Here is a 16845-nt window from a genome sequence, read left to right as displayed (position 1 = left end):
CTTACGTTTGGTTTTATTATGAAAAATGTGAAAAAAAAATCAAATATAACTAAACTTAATTAAAAAATTTATACATTTTAAAATTAGTTAATTATTATATATGGATGGAAGTAAGTGAAATAAATTTGAAAAAACATATAAAAATAATTTATTAACTTTGAATCCATTTTTTTTTATTTTCCTTCACTTTTTATTTTTTTTCTATTTTCATTCCCTCAAATTTTTCGGGGACCAAACATAAAGCATTTATAAATTATACAAGCAGCAAATTTAGGCAATCATGTGGAAGACAGGGAAATACGGGAAAATCTAACAACATGAACAAAGCAGTAGAAAGAAAAATGACCAAGTAGAAAAAAATGGTGTTGAAAGGCATCTTAAATCGCGTAGGAAAGTGAAGAAAGACAAGGTTGAGCACCTAAAGGAAACAGATAGCTGATGGAATGGAGATGGCAAAAGAAACTTGGTATGCCAGGGAAAACCAAAAGCCATCATCCCCATTCTGGATGGTTAAAGATTCTATTACCTGCACTTTTTCTCTTAGCAAAGAAACCACCAAAATTAAATAATCATTGAAGAAAAATAATTTGATGCGCAGATGCATTGACACACCAAATAATAGCACATCAATCTATCAATGATAAGCAAGCTACCTAAGCACTAATTTAGGTAGTGCCATTTTCTGTATCAATATGGAGAACTGGATCAAATTTTCAAGCTTGAATTTCTTCTAATGCACACAAATTTTGTTTAACTAAAAAGAGCTCGTGCTTCTCACTATTATTAGTCATTAGAGGGTTATTATTTAATGGAAATACATATATAGTTACCAATAATCTTTACAAGAACATACACCATCTTTGTAATGGTGAAACCTAGTCCTATCTCTGACAACAATCTCTCTTTCATACACCTTTGATGCCAACTTAATAAAGGTATGGCAGTCCTCACAGACCCTAAGATTCTTAATTATACGTATGCAAGACCCTGTTCCATCCCTCATAAGCCCATAACAAAGTGCCAACTTCTCACTGTGCCATAGAACCACTTCCTTTTTTTCTTCTTCTTCTAAATCAACCAAAATGCTACAGGTATTTGGAGAATAACCAACCAGCTTCAACTTGCTAACCACCTCATATAGCTTTTCATATATCTCATCTGCATGTTTATGACTCCTATCTGCCACCAAAAACTCATGTATCTCATTGTTCAGTTCAAATCTACTGCATCCTCTTTCCTTAGAAATCCCTTTATGTTTCATCAATTTCCTCACTTGTCCAACATCCTCCCATCTCCTTGCTTTGGCATAGATGTTTGACAAGAACACATGAGCCCCATCATGATCTGGATCTAGCTCAAGAAGCCTTTTTGCTGCAAATTCTCCTAATTCAATCTCACCATGGACTCGGCAAGCAGCCATCAAAGATCCCCAGATGATAACATTTGGTGCCAAAGGCATAGCCTCTACAAGCTCAAGGGCTTCTCTAAGGAGATTAGCACGGCCAAAGAGATCTACCATGCAACCATAGTGCACATGTTTTGGGGTGATGTTGTGCTCATTAATCATTGAGTAAAAGATCTTGCGACCCTCCTCAACCAATCCTGCATGGCTACAAGCATAAAGTACACCAACAAATGTAATCCCATTGGGTTCAATATTTTCATCTTCCATTTGATGGAAGAACCTCAATGCACTACCGGCATCCCCATGCATGGCAAAGGCACTGATCATGCAGGTCCAGGATATCACATTTTTTCTGGGCATCTTATCAAAAATTCTTCTTGCTCTCTCCAAACTCCCACATTTGGCATACATTTCAATAAGGGCATTGTTAATAGGCAAAGCTCCCCCAAAACCATTCTTATCAACAAATAAATGGATCCATTTGGCTTGATCCAATGCACCAAGATGAGCACAAGCTGTGATAACACTCAACATGGTAACTTGATCAGGTTTTATTCCCAAAGATTGCATTTCATTGAACAAATTAAGAGCTTCTTGAGGACTATCACTCTCAGCATAACCAGATATCATAGCACTCCAACAGACCAAGTCCTTTTTAACCATTTGATTGAAAACTGAGCGAGCATTTTCAATCTGTCCAAGTTTTGAATACCCAGTAACCATAGCAGTTGAAGCAACAAGGTTTTTTGGTGTCATCTTCTCAAATAAATTCAGAGCCAAATCCATGGAGCCACAACTTGCATACATGGTGACAAGAGCACTCTGCAAATGAGGATCAACCACAATATTATTCTCCATAATGAAATCATGGATCATTTTCCCATAACTTAAATTTCCAGCACGGCCACAAGCAGAAAGAACTGTAGAAAGCATCATCTCATCAGGCTCCACATTATAGTTCTTCATCTCTTCAAATAGCAGCAAAGCATCATTGAAAAGGCCACTCTGACAATATCTGTTTGTAAACAATATACTATCAATAAAGAGCATTCAATTCAATGGAGAACAAAAGTCAAAAAGCAGACATAAAATCCTTATATCTTCCATGTTCCAGGTCATGAAACTCGAGTTAAGCAAGTCTTCAACATGATATTGACCCTTTTTTCTTTTCCTTTTGTAAGGCACTAAACAACAGAAAATGTCAAATTCAGATTTCCTTAGTTTTCTCAGCAATCAAACAGATTTATGTACTTCACATACAAATGGAAAAAAAAAAAAAGGTAAAAGGAATTCAATTAATATAATTGAGAAGATAAACCATCAATTACCATACCCGTCAATCATAATGCTCCATGTGACAACATCCCGGTGGAACATTTTATCAAACATCAACCTCGCCTCTGCAATCCGCCCACAAGCCGCGTACATTCGTACCAAACCAGTTTGAACAAAGGGGTCCGAGTCAAACCCCAACTTAGCAGCCAATCCATGAATCTCCAGCCCTTCAACCAGAGACTTCACTCTCGACAATGCTTTCAAGAGGGGCGGAAAGCTGAACCTGTCCACGGCCAATCCTTGCGTCCTCATTCTCTCGTACACCAAAAGAGTTTTCTCCGGCTCCTCACTCCTCGACAGCTCGCGCAGGAAGCGGTTGCAGAGGTGAGTTTCGGGCTTGGGAATGAGGTTGAAGACAGAGAGAGCGTAGTCGAGGCTGGAGGAGAGAGCGCAGGAGGAGATGACGAGTTTGACGAGGAGTGAGGTGGAGCGGTCAAGTTTGGATCGAAGGATTTGGGCGTGGACTTGTTTAAGGTGGGTAAGAGAGGTAGCGGAGGAGAGAGCTGAGAAGAGGGTGTGGTGGCTGTGGAGGGTGGTGGGTGTGGCGGGGTTTGGGTTAGGAGGGAGTGCTAAGGCAGTCTGCGACATGGTTGTTGTGGGGGGCGGGGTGGCGTGGCGCTGGAAGGGTTTAGGGGTCGGAAACTTGGAAGAAATGGAGGGAAATACCGTTAAAAAACTGATTGAGTCGTTTCCACAAGCATATGGAGGGCTGAAACTGAAAGCCACCTTTTCTTCCCAACAAAAACACCCTTTTCACGTCTAACATTTGAACAATTTTTATATCAAAAAACAGCCACAAATTTATGGAAAGTTCTCCAAAAATTTGAAAATTATTTGTAGTTTAGGTTTGGTTGTTTAGCCGCCTTTTTATTATTATTTTCAAAGTATTTTTATTTTTGTTTTTAAGAAAAAAAAAAAATAAAATAAAAAATAAAGACCTTTTTCCAAACCAAAACAACTAATTTTGTACAGAAACAGAGGAAATTACTTTTCTAATTAAAAAAAAAAATTCAAAATAGTTTTTGCTTTTTCTCTCTAATCAAATTCGGATTGCAATCCATTAGTAGCAAAGGGCCCACGTGACACCATGAGGCCCATGAGCCCATGAGCCCATGAAGAAGAATTACCCCGCTGCATTTTGATTGTCGGTCCGCACTGCAAGCCCTTTCCAGCAGCAATGGATGCTTTGGTGGAACTCGAACAAACTCTCAGGACCAAACAGGTGATTCTCTCTCTCACTCTCTCTCCATTCTACATATCTATAATATAATCCGCAACTTAATCCGTTTGAGTGCCGAGAAACTCGTGGAAATTAAATTTGAGAAATCTTACATTTTCTGGTGTTTAGGTCTTAGGAAAACGAGCAACATTCTTAACTTATCTCAAATAATTTTACAAAACTTAGATGATTCCAGGGTTTCAGAGTGCGCATTTTCTTGATAAACTCTTAGATTCCTGAAATTACATTGCTGCCACCTCATTATCTTGTGAAATGAGTATTTTCTGTAATACATGTGGCAGGGTGGATTGACGCCTCCGGAAGTTTCTATTCTTCTATCATGCCGGTCAAAGGCTGTCAACAGTTTTACCACCGGGGCTTGTGTTGCGTCTGCTTTCGTATGGGCGAGTAGGTGATGCCAAATAGTTGTGCGAATTTAGACATCTTACATGTGCTATATCACTAGGACTGCAATAGTTGATGTTATGTTCATTTTTACTGAAATTTTAATGGTATGACATACTTTGATTTCATTTGCTGCCTGACATAATTCAAGGACGTATCCTTGAATAACTTTCTGTGTTCAATTAGTTCACCTTCTACTGGGTCCTTCAATCTTATTAACAATTGAAGAGGGAGGTATCCTTGCAATGTAATAGCCATGCTGTGTGGGGACACTTAATGGAAATCATTTTTGCAATGATATATGAACCCTAAAATAGCATTACATTCACATCATCTTGAGATGGCATGGATTCATCTGTGTTTTCTATGGAGGTTTTGAGAACCAATGACTGTCTGCAAAATGATTTCTGTACCAACTGCTTGAGAATTAATTAACTTGAGCAGGTGGCTTAGCAGGTTTCTTTAACCAACAGTCGCACTTCATAGCAATTGAATTCATTGACTTGAGCAAGCAACTTAAAATGATATTTGTACAATTAGTATGCAATTATTGCTCCCCATGGTGGTTAATTTTCCAGTAAAAATTTACCATAGATGATATGATACAATGATACGATATATTTTTTATGGAAATCGATACATAGTGTATCTTATGATACATAGATGCTACTTGATACGAAAGAGCTATATTCTTTATATATATATAACACATATAAATAAATAGGCCTAGTTGGAATTTGAAACTAAGATTCAAATGGAAAATTTTTTTAAATTTTATTTTTGTGGATTTTGTGATGGACTTATACATTAAACTCATTTTTTTAAATTGAAAATTTCTAAAGTCTAGTATTCAATGTTCATATTTTATTAAATTGAAATTTTCAATATTTAATGTTTTTATATAGTATGATATAATTTAACTCTTAAATCCTACTATCTTTCATAAAATAGGTTATATTTAATTCTATACTCCATGCTTCTAATATATATGTACATGCATGCATATTTTTTCTACTTATTTTTAACTATATTAAAAAAAACCTTACAATACACAATATGGAAAAATAGAAAAACGATACACTGAATGTTTTATGAGTTAACAACTATTATAATTACTCTTTTTCATGTTGTTTTCTGATTATCTCCATTCCTTTCCGGTTGCAAAACAAGGGCTTTGTCATGTACTTTTGAGTTTCTTATCTATTTTGTTAATTTCAATTCCTTTTTTGGTAGCAACGAGAAGGCTGGATAAGATGTTTCGGTTCAACCTTTCAGCAGGTAAGATATATCATCTTGCCCTTCTCTCCCTCATCTCCTCGCCAATGCATCTGATTTTCCATGGTTGCATTCACGACCATTGGCAGTTCCCTCATTTTTATATTAGAGATAGTGTTCTTCATTGTCATTTATGCATACATTCCATGTTATTTATACATGCACATTTCATCTCTACCTTTCCACAGGATCTGCTGTTTCATTTGGATTGTGGAGATTTAGTAGGTCCCTTGATTCATGCCTTGCTCATATTATGGCACTAGACGGAAGTCGGATGCAAAAGGAGTTAGCAACCATGTATGTAGCCTACTACATTTGCTAATTTGTGGTGTACTTTTCCAACTTCTATATGCTGGAAAAAATTGGGGTTTTCTGGTATTCATGTATCAAAGTCAAAAAGCCACTTGGCTCATCACAAGGACTTGAGCTGATACTGACACTTCTAAGTTCATTAATAAGCCTGAGCTAACTCAGTCTTGTTAATTATTACAGGTCTCAATTTGTTGGCATTGCATTTAGAACTAAAAGCTACAGATTTTTTTTTGCGTTTAGTTAGTTTTTTAATTTTTTGAGAACTTGATACTAATGGTGTAAAGATCCAGATTATATGTCTTCCTGTCCTATGTAAAAGATTAGATGTAAGTAATTGTTAGGTTAAATAAAAGTGAACATCCACTAGACTGAATTTGCTTCAAGCTGAACCTGGGCTGACCTATAGCTTAGTGGGCGAAATGTTGTCGAATTTCCAGATGACCTAAGATGATAGACCTAGCTTACAGTCCAGGCAATGGCATTGGGAAAGTCAACCAAACTTTTGACTCATTAACTTCTTTTAGATTTTCAAATTCTCCATTATTTTCAAATATTTAGCATTTTCTTATAGGTAACATTTTTCCCCCATAGTAATCTAACTTGGAACATCCCACATCCCCATCCCAACCCTTTGCAATTGAGCCAATTATCTAGATAGTAACACTACTTATATGCCTTTGAGTTATTAAAAATAGTACTTTAAAGAGATACAATACACTAGAATCTTAATAAAATTCTAGATTACAATGATGTTTTGAGGTAATAATATTTGAATTTGTATGAATCTCAATATTATAGAGTAAGAATTTTTTTGTGAAAAGCAAAAGTATTTGTACTCCTTGTCCAATAGGAGTTGGGTTTGATGATTTCATGATTATTTGTAGGTTGCCAATGAAGGACTCATGAGATTAAGATGGGTCTTTAAAGACTTCCTAGTATTTGTCAAGAGGTAGCCAACATTATAGAGGTGCCCAATCTGATGTGTTTCTTTGGAGACGAAAGAAAAGCTGATATGATTTTTGGGAGGAGAATTGGGTTTTGGCATGATGTGTAAAGCAATGATTCTTAGCCTCCTTTCTTGAGCTGTTTAACATAGTTGACTCCAATGAGGCTTGGGTTGCAGATATATTAGGAGTTGAGGGGGATTAGAGCACTGATGAGAAGCAAGGGGGATAGGATGATTTGCGAGCATTCCAAGGATGGAGTGTTTTCTGTTAAATCTTTTTTCTAGTCTCTTGGTTCAGCTAGTGGTGAGTTTCCTGCTGAGGTGATTTGGGGTTCATCAGCTCCCTCAAAAGTGGACTTCTTTTGAGGGGACCAACTGATGAGGAGAGGGTGGCCTTTAGTGGATTGGTGCTGTTTGTGCAAGGGTGAGGAAGAGTTGGCCAACCCCATCCTGATTCAATGTAGGCTAGCTCGTGCTTTGTGGCATCTCATACTCTTTTTGTTTAGTCTTTCTTGGGCTTTCCCTCGGTTAAAGAGGTTTGATTAGGGTGGCATGGAAGCTTGATAGGAAAGAGTGCAGGAAAGTTTGGAGAATCTTCCCTTTACTTGCTTTGGACCATATAGAGGGAGTGAAATTATTGAACATTCAAAGACTTAGAGCAGCCAGTTGAGCCTCTAAAAGTCTTTTCTTTCTCTTCTTTTGTGATCTGGCTCATTTGAGAAGTTTGTGGAAGCAGATCTTTGTCTTTGTTGGGTTTCTTTGATTGTTTGAGCCCTTACTAAAGTTTTGGAGTTCATAGTTGTGCCCTTTGGGCACTCTTTTGTATACTTACTGTGTATGTGGGTTGCACCCACTTTTGATTGGTGCTTCTTCTAATAAACTCTCTCTTGCCTAGGAGGAGGGGAAGAGGAGGGGGAGGGGGAGGGGAGGGGGGGTGGTGAGAAAGGCTGATATGAGTTTGGTGGGGAAAGTCAAAATATCATGAAATCTAAGTGTGATTTATGCTTTATTTAGTGGATAAATCAACTATGAGCCATGACTCTTATTTTTTCATTTATGATGTTCTTCTCTTACTTTTTAAGGTTATAGATTCTAAGTATACTGATGTTATGCATAAATGAGTTGTTAATGTCTAATTGAACTTCACCCTGTTGTTATTCAAGTGGTATTGAAGTGATGCCCTTTTATAATCAGGAATTGTTGCTTACAAAGCAAAAAATGTAGTTTCTGTTGATCCTCCCTTGTAGTTTAGTGTATCTAATGGTGGTACATGGTAGAAGTACTGTTATCTTTGCATTCACCACCTTTTAAGATCATATGTACTAATGGGGAAAGGTGGCCCAATTATGTTTAAAATTGAGTAAGAGTGATATTGCATCACCGTTTGCTGATCAGGAAATTTGTTGTTCTGAAAAACACCTTTATTTCCTCTTCTGTTCTGTTGTTGGCATACCTTTGTTAATATTTGATGTGTGGATCTTGAAGTTTGTTTCCTTATGTTGTCATTCTAAGTTTTTCTATTAGTGATTTATATTGGAGAATCATTGTCCTGTGTTCTCTGTTTATATTGGATTTGCGGATCTTGTTTGTTTACACATGTTATTATTCTGAGTCTTCTACTTGTGACTTACATTTCACATGACAGAATAGTGAATAAGTATCAGGATAATCCTTGGAGAATGCAACTTATCTCCAATCATTTCTATTCAGAGAAAGTTTTTGATGATTCAACTTCAGATAAGCCGAAATTAAGATGGCGCCATCGGAATTTCTTTGGTGATAGTGCTTCTCATAACCAAGGAACACATGATGATGATGACCATGTCATTGACTCCCAAAATGACAATCATAGCTACAAGAATGACTTGGAGTCCAAGCAAGTTCATGTAAGTATAGTAAACCAACCTTTTTTCTTGGTAAAAATTGATATAATTACCCTTGATAGAGATTTTTTAGAACTAATGTAGAAAATGCTTAATAAAGAACTTAGTAATAACAAAAGCATCCTTCTGATACCATAGCTGTTGCTTGTATGTTTATCGTGATCATTCTATTCACATGTTTGAGTGTTGATAGCTTGTCCCTTACATATACTGTTAAGTTAATAATGGGCAAGCGCTTATCGAAATGACCTTGAGGTGCTGTGACAGATATCTATTGGATTTATGTAAACCAGATCGACTAGCTAGTTTTGGAATTATCCCGATCCTAAAAAAGTACTCTACCATATGAAAGATGAGGTATATCCATTTTGTGATGAGTAAGACAAACTAAATCAATTTTAAATGACCAATCGCATTGAGAAACAAAAATGCTCATTTCATCTACTGATTTTTATGCCTTAGTACAACTGTTAGGCTGGCAACTGTAATTGGTTTTTTGGCTCCCCTTCTATATATTTCCATTTCCATGTGCATTCATAACACATCCTTAATTACAATCAATCTGTTCTTTTGTTTTTTTGGTGAAGCTCCTTCCCACTTCCTCTAACTCAAAATTCTTCCTTGACCATACTTTGAACTTGACTAATACAGGAAGCTAATCGGTCTGTTAGTTGTTAAGTGGAGGTAATTATGTATGCAAAAACAAGAAACTTGTGGTTGTATGAGGTGCAATTACATGGTTCTAGTTATGCTTGATTTATTTTAGAAACTATGTCTGTGAGACAATATATGTAATTATATCTATTTTCTTATAATAATGGAGCTGTGCTGCACCATAAAATTTCTTGGTTTGGCCATATTTACTAATCATTGATACCCATCCAAGTCTAGATACATGAATTTCTAGAAGAAACATGAAATCAACCTGTTGTTGAACTTCAAAATTTTTCAAGGAGGCAACTTAGTGAAAAAGGGGAGTAGAGCAGCCCACTGTTAAGCTTCAATGGTTTCCTAGGGGAACCTTATTGTCAGTGGAGATCACTGCACCTTAAAAGATAATGGGGGTTAAAACTAAAATGTTCCCACCAGAGCTCTCTGTGTAGAGTTGGCTCATGTAGGATATGGCAGTAGGCAAACTGCACACTGCTACAAACAGTCTGCATGCAGAGTGTTTAATGTAGAACCATCAGGGGCTGCAGGAGTGAATGGTGCTAGAAGTAGCAGCACTCCTGAATCTACAGAGAAATTTCCTTCCTCTCAGGTAAGATGACCCATTGTCTTGCCACATAGATTGTTAAGTGGTCTCATATGCTATCATCATCAGTAGAGACCCATCATTGGCAATGATTGGGCCGGCTTGTTCATAGCCTACTCCTGGACCTAGCTAGCTGCACCATGCAGAAACATAGAGCAAGAAGAATGCCTTTGCTTATCATTTTTAGGGTCTGGTCTCAGACATGTGATGTCTTACACTTTCTTTGGAACCAAATCCTCGCGGGAAAGGAATTTAAACAGTGGAAAGGAAATAATATGTATTAGATTTCATTTTCTTTCTCTTCTTTGGCACTGAAAAGAATTTTATAGTGAAATTTTATGCACAAGGTTTGCCCTTGTGGCTATAAGGAAATGAGGATAAGATAGGAAAGTCAAAAAGTTTAAAGTGTTAAAATTAATTCCATTCAAATTCTACCATCCTCAGAAGAGATTGAAATGTGTCCTCTCCCAGTTCCTTTTCCTTGTGAATTTGTCCAATTTATTTAAAAATATTTGCCTTTCCCCTTTGATCCCCATTCCAAGTGCAGTGTTGGTAGTCCTCCTTGGGCCAGTCGTAACTAGTAAGTCGTTCCAATACATAGTTAAGCGGAGCAGGAAATGGAAGGCCATCTTTGGACTATGGACATGTACTAAATGATGATAGAGGCTGATTTAGAGAGAGCTGCCTACATTACAGAAAATGGTGTTGACTTTGATTATCAGGCTTATGTAAAAGGGCTTTGTTCTCTATATCAAAGAAAATGCATTGTCATGCCTTACCTTCCTAAACCAAGCCTTCTGTTGTACTTATTTTTATTTTCTTGTGTGTACATCATGTGCTTTATGAATTGTAAATTTTGTTCTTATGTTTAGTTTTACTTCTTTCTCTGAAAAACACATACTGATCTCACTTGCTCTTAAACTAAAAAAAAAAAGGAGCAATCCTGACTTTTAAGCCAAAAGCTTGGAGCTTAATAGGGAATTTGATAATCTAGTTCAATGAGGCATTTGGAGGTCCTGTGAAATGAAGTCATTCCCTTATTTTAGTGGCATTTGAAAGAAGCACATTCAGTTTTTCATACATGTGAACGCAGTTCCCTTTTGTCTGATCCATTGTATTGTTATAGGTGAAACCTGGCATTGATATGATGGCAGACCCTCTTGATTGTTTGCTTGAGGCAGCAGCAGGTGGGGAGATTCACCCTGATTCCATCAGCACCTCCCACAGAATACATACTCGTAGCCATAAAAGATCACACCGTAGGCGTCGAATGCATCATCAGGAAGCTTCTTCAGAACTCTCAGAAAGCCACTAGTTGAGTCATGATATTTTGGAGGAAAGGAAGAAAGAAGGGTGAAACAAAATAATGAATTAGGCTTGTGTGACTTAAAAATCCAAGTCTATAAGAGGACTTCTTAAGAGCTCATAAAATTTCAGGAACTTTTAGTTCCATTTTCAAGCTGCTCGAGCGGGAATTTCTCCTCTTCAGGCACTTGTTAGTTACACGCATTCAATCAAGTTTTTACTATTTGGCTATGTTACTTTGAAAGAACTGTAGCATATTGCCATACAAATTCGAGACTTTTACTGAAAGGCAGGAAAGAATGAATAACTATGGAAATTGACGGTGGTAGCAACTGTGGTGGTGGCAAGGTGGATATTGGTGGAGTGATGATGACAACATGGAGATGATGTGGTGGTGGGAGCGCGCGTTGTATGGGAAGAAAATGAAAAACCCTTTTGTGTTAAACAACTAGGAAACTTAACTAAAGTTTATTATTATCTTTTCAAGAATAACATCGAAGAGAAACTGGGAAGCTGTTGACTCCACTGATCTGAAAACCTCGAAAAGGTGAGAAAATGAAAAACCCTTTTGTGTTAAACAACCTGGAAGCTTACCTAAAGTTTATTATTATCTTTTCAAGAATGACTAAGAAGAGAAACTGGGAAGAGAAAAGGTGAGAAAACTTCGCAGGTGGGTGGGTTATGCATCCAGGTATTGTTGCCTGTTGGCCTGTAATTTCCTTCTGTTTTCAAAGAAGGATCGTTTACATCCTGTTTTTATGATTTGTTAGCGCGTACAAAATTGGCCTTCCCGCCCCCCACACATCAGGTCTTTGTCTCTTCCAAAATGAAACTATTCCTCCGCAGCAATGATGGGGTGGGGTTTTTTTTTTTTTTGTTTCCCAGTATTTATTTATTTATTTTATGCCTATACATTTGGGTGGTTTTAGGTTTTATTTTTCTCTGGGGGTTATGTTGAAGCATGAGTATTATCATATATGACGGTAGTTTCCCCCCATTGTGGAGTTGTATACACGTTGTCATCAATTCCCTAGTCTCCAATTTCTACCCGTATAAATTTTCAAAACGAACCATCAAATAAACTTGTATAAAAAATTTCTTAGAAAGCAGGGTAGTCAAAGGTAAAAATGATGCTGAGGACCACACGTCAATGAGCCTAAAACGAAGGGCAAGAGCATTGGGTGATAGATAAGAGACACGAGAGGTCCCCATCATTTCTCGGAAGGGTCTGGGCACCTTCCTATCTTGGCTTTTAGTGTGCTGTTTCAGTCCCCCTTTATTTCCATAACCCTCAATTATAACATGAAAACTACTTTTTTTATTATATTCTTATCACCTAATAATGCCTGAGAGTTACGTGTATAAGCACCAAACGTGCATGGATACTTCGAATTTATCCCTCCACTTGGTTAACTAAAGATATTGGACACGTGGGAATTCAGTGATACTGGGAAACAAACGCAAATATGATTACATCTTACCTACGTTTGGTTGCTAGGAAAACAGAAGAAAATTGGAGAAAATTAGATTTCGGACTTTGTTTTTGTTTGGAAAAGATGTGAACAACTCTGCCTAATTTGGCATCTGAATTGTGGGAGAGATTTTGTTTTGTTGAAGGGTCACTTGGTAACAAAATCAACTACTAACTACTTTTTAGAGCAACAAATCACTTGTAATTAATTTATACAAAGGTGCTACCATTTTATCATGACATCCTTGAGGGAAAATGGAAATTGACCATATCATTTTTGTATAGTCATGCCCCATAAGGCATGAAACTAACAGGGAGGATCCATGAAATATTAAATTCTAAATCTTCTTCAAAGATGCTAATATAAGACAATTTTTATGGCAAAGGAAGATACAAAATACCACCTACCATATTTGATCTTCCATAGATGGCCACTTCTCAAACTCTAAACATTATTATTATTAAATACATTCAAAATTCAATATTTTGTCCATTAGACTTAATTAAAAACTTTTCATAAAATTATAAAAGAAATTATTCTTTTTTATACTTAATTTGATTCGACTTTGAGTAAAATTAATTTTGAATTAACAATCTTAAAGCAAAATTTTTTAAATATCATTAAATAATATTAATTATTACTTTAATTTTTTTATGTTGAGAGATATTCATATCAATATTCGTGATTTTTAATGTTATTTTTTCTTTTCATTTGAGACAAAGTATTGGGTGTTGATGTGTTTCGAATAGGAGGGTGCAAAATGTAAAACACCATCAAATTTAAGAAGTTGAAATGTATTTATGATTATTATTATATATTAAAATGGAGGGGTATTATGGTAATATCAAACAGCACAGGAGCGATAGACACCCAACTGCTTCCTCTTTAATTGTGCAGGGATGGGATTCCCCATTACCCTCTCCAAAGTCCAAACCGAAAAGAGTGGATTTCCATTTCCAGCTTTGTCTCTGCGGTTCCTGATTCTCCACCCTTTCTCAAATTCCTGAAAGCTTTTCTCCCTTTCGCTGTTCTGGAATCAAGTTTTTATCTTTTCTTTTTGTTATCTATATATACGGGTTTTTCTCCATCATCCATCTCTCCGTAATCCTCGATTCTTCATCAACGCCTTATCATATCATCATTCACGGTTGCTGCAACCACTTCTTTGCGAATTTTATTTTGGGAGAATTCTAGTTTGGAGGTAAAAGTAGTGAGAAACTATGAAGGTACACCCAGTGCAAAAGAAGAGAAACATAACATTCAGATATGAAATCAATTCTAATCTCTCAGACCCACTTAGAGATAGGCTAATGGGGAGCACCCAGAAGAAGCTGCGGCGTCTCCCCCACATCTTCAGCAGGGTTTTGGAGCTGCCCTTCAAGTCCGACGCCGACGTGGCCGTCGAGGAGTCCTCCGACTGCTTTCGATTCGTGGCGGTCACAGACGGTATCGGCGATATTAGGGCACACACAGTTGAGATCCATCCTGGGGTTACCAAGATTGTGATTAGGGGCAGCGATGTTGTTGAATTGACTATGGATGAGCTCGAGCTTGATATGTGGAGGTTTAGGCTTCCGGCGACGACGCGGCCTGAGCTGGCCAGCGCGGTGTATGTGGACGGAGAGCTGGTTGTGACGGTGCCCAAATGTGTGGGGATGGAGGGTGCCGGCGGCGGTGGTGGGGAGCTGAGAGGTGGTGTTGGTGGCCGACTTGTGGTCGTACTGTAATGATTTTCTTGCCCATTACTGTTTAATTCAAAATGCAGTTCAGCTTAAGCCTTATTGATGGTATTTTAGTTTTTTTTTTTGGTATGCTTTTTCCGGGTTGAGAATCAATGAAGAAATAGCTTGTTGTTGGTGCATGACATGTTTGGCTCCTGCCAAGGCATTGCTTAATTGATTTTGTTCTTCAGTGATTTCTAGGTTTTGAGTAGAATAATTTGTAGGTAGACAGGGGTTTTCATTCACGTGTTGCATTTGATTCTTAGACTAATAAAGCGTTTAACCAAATCTATAATGCTTGTTTTCCACTTCTTGAGAAGACCCATCTCTGGAAATTGGTCAAAGTGTATCTTAACATCCAATAAGCAGAATTGGGTCCTTAACCAGAATTTGTCCTCTAATGACTTAATGGTTAAGAATATATGCTTCTGATGATAAACAACATTAAAAGAGTATAGTTTGTTGTGTAATCTATGGATTGTGTTGGATCTTTGTTTTATCTTTCATAAGCAATTCATAGATGCTTTCTAGCATTTAAAGTAACTGCAAATTGATGATAAACAACATTATCTTACCAACCCTTTAGTCCTTCTTGTTATTTTATACTTTTATACTCAAGACCTTTCATTTTGATTCTGATCTTCTTTTCTCCCCCATTTTTTGTCCTAATTGACTTGATCATCCATAACCACCTTTTGACTATATTTTTTGCTTGTGATTCCTGTAACTTTGTTCTTAACTTTTATCTATGGACGATCCATATTTGTTGGACGAAAAGTGATTCTTGCTAACAATTTTCACCACCTCACCTTAAATTATCTATGGATGTCCATTGTTTAACATGACTACATTTTGGTCTGCCGGGTGATCAGGATGATTCTTGTGCATGATTAACTCCTGTAACTGGCCATTTGAAATTGTAAGGTGTTTGAGATGGAACTTTGTGAAACTTGTTTGGGCATTGTGCATTGATAAATTTGAGGTGATGTAAGTTCCAAGTTTTCCTTGAAATGGCTTGACCTGCTCGATGTTTTTTTCTTAATTGAAACACACACCCTTTGTTCCCCATCTTATTAAAACCTAAATCACTATTTTTCTCACAATTAAATTTAGTGCCAGCGTTGTTACATTTCAAGTTTTTATGTATGGTGCTGCAGTTTATGTTATGCTATGGGTCTTAGGTACGAAAATGAACCAAGCAATTCACCATAACAGTAATATCAAAAACTAGAAAATGGGAATTAATTTCAGGCCTTGTTTTATGGATTGTTCTATTTTAAATTCAATTCACACTTCTCTGTAATGAACCTTAGCTGTCTGTATTAGATGCAATCCTGGTAAAATAGTATGTGACACCCAATAACCATATCGATCCATTTTATCTAATTAGGGAAGATGATGCTCTATTCGCTGAAACTAACAATGCTTCTGAAGTAAATAACCCAATTCTGGAAAATCAGTTTCTTCGAAAGTGTAAGTGGGACAATTGAAATCTAAATGTTGACATCTTTTTTTTTTCTTCTTTCTTTTTTTTTTCTCTCTTTGTTGATTAGTTTTCCTTGTATCATGGATTTTTTTCTTTTTCTTTCTTTTTGAAATGCGGGAGACAAAGGAAGAAAAGAGGGACTTTATTTTCTTTTCTTTTGGGTCATTTGACATCTTCCAACCTCCATATGTTTTGTCAAGTGAAAGATGAGTTTGTAAAATTATGTGGCAAGGGTTTCAGATTCTTTGCAGAGAGTGGGGGCACCCAGGGGACTTTATTCCATCCAAAAGACTATTCCCAAATCCACTGCTGATGCTGCAGTCACCATGTGCTTTGTGCTTGTCATGTATATTTCCCTAGAAGACGTGATACGGACGGGATTGAGGTTCCTTGAGGGACTGGAATACTGGATTGGGGTGGGGTCTTAAAGTTCAGATACCCAGTTTGTCCCTGTGCTGGAGTAGTGAGGAAGTTCAAGACCTTGTTTGGTTCCCAGGGAAAAAGAAAAAAAAAAAGTAAAAATTGAATTTAATCTTGTCAATTGTTGTGTTTAATTGACTTAATTGTCTAAGTTGTTGTAAAATTGTAAACTAAAATCAACTACATTTCACTGAGACTTACGCTTAAAACATGAGAACGACAAACTGGTAACTCAGCCATTTTGAAATGAATGGAGAGGATTGGAAGAAAGAAAAAGTGTGAAGTTATCTTGAAAACTTTTTCAAAAGATGGACCTACTTTCTAAAAATATCAAAAAAAAAAAAATTGTATATACAAACTCATACTTAAAAGGGTGAGAATAAAATTTAAATGCATTGATTTAAAA

General features: G+C 36.8%; 3 protein-coding genes across 3 annotated transcripts; 2 read left to right on the top strand and 1 right to left on the bottom strand.

Moving 5' to 3' along the window:
* Positions 1-744: 744 nt before the first annotated feature.
* LOC100264876 (pentatricopeptide repeat-containing protein At4g14820) lies at positions 745-3695 on the bottom strand. Its single transcript, XM_002278726.4, has 2 exons — positions 2739-3695; positions 745-2420 (listed from the first exon to the last, which is right to left on the bottom strand). The coding sequence occupies exons 1-2, from the start codon at positions 3326-3328 to the stop codon at positions 827-829; spliced, it is 2184 nt and encodes a 727-aa protein (XP_002278762.1). The 5' UTR covers positions 3329-3695; the 3' UTR covers positions 745-826.
* Positions 3696-3799: 104 nt separating this feature from the next.
* LOC100242594 (uncharacterized) lies at positions 3800-11668 on the top strand. The gene is made up of 6 exons (XM_010651617.3): positions 3800-3962; positions 4262-4367; positions 5598-5642; positions 5828-5936; positions 8543-8783; positions 11162-11668. Exons 1-6 carry the CDS (start codon positions 3918-3920, stop codon positions 11348-11350), a joined length of 735 nt encoding a protein of 244 aa, XP_010649919.1. The 5' UTR covers positions 3800-3917; the 3' UTR covers positions 11351-11668.
* A 1927-nt stretch (positions 11669-13595) lies between these two features.
* LOC100256202 (uncharacterized) lies at positions 13596-14676 on the top strand. The gene has a single exon (XM_002282629.5). It carries the CDS (start codon positions 14033-14035, stop codon positions 14537-14539), a length of 507 nt encoding a protein of 168 aa, XP_002282665.1. The 5' UTR covers positions 13596-14032; the 3' UTR covers positions 14540-14676.
* The last annotated feature ends 2169 nt before the right edge of the window (positions 14677-16845 follow it).

Source organism: Vitis vinifera, chromosome 5, assembly GCF_030704535.1.
Source record: "Vitis vinifera cultivar Pinot Noir 40024 chromosome 5, ASM3070453v1".
In the NCBI taxonomy this organism is placed as follows: Eukaryota; Viridiplantae; Streptophyta; class Magnoliopsida; order Vitales; family Vitaceae; genus Vitis; species Vitis vinifera.
Note: the sequence above shows the minus strand (reverse complement) of the source record. Positions and strands in the feature narration are given on the sequence as shown.

Excerpts from the sequence above, each read along its gene's own strand:
- LOC100256202 (XM_002282629.5), top strand. The coding sequence starts at position 14,033 with ATGAAGGTACACCCAGTGCAAAAGAAGAGAAACATAACATTCAGATAT.
- LOC100264876 (XM_002278726.4), bottom strand. The coding sequence starts at position 3,328 with ATGTCGCAGACTGCCTTAGCACTCCCTCCTAACCCAAACCCCGCCACA. Across the intron at positions 2,421-2,738 it reads TGGAGCATTATGATTGACGG|ATATTGTCAGAGTGGCCTTT; the intron begins GTATGGTAATTG and ends GTTTACAAACAG.
- LOC100242594 (XM_010651617.3), top strand. The coding sequence starts at position 3,918 with ATGGATGCTTTGGTGGAACTCGAACAAACTCTCAGGACCAAACAG. Across the intron at positions 4,368-5,597 it reads GTCTGCTTTCGTATGGGCGA|CAACGAGAAGGCTGGATAAG; the intron begins GTAGGTGATGCC and ends CTTTTTTGGTAG. Across the intron at positions 5,937-8,542 it reads CAAAAGGAGTTAGCAACCAT|AATAGTGAATAAGTATCAGG; the intron begins GTATGTAGCCTA and ends TTCACATGACAG.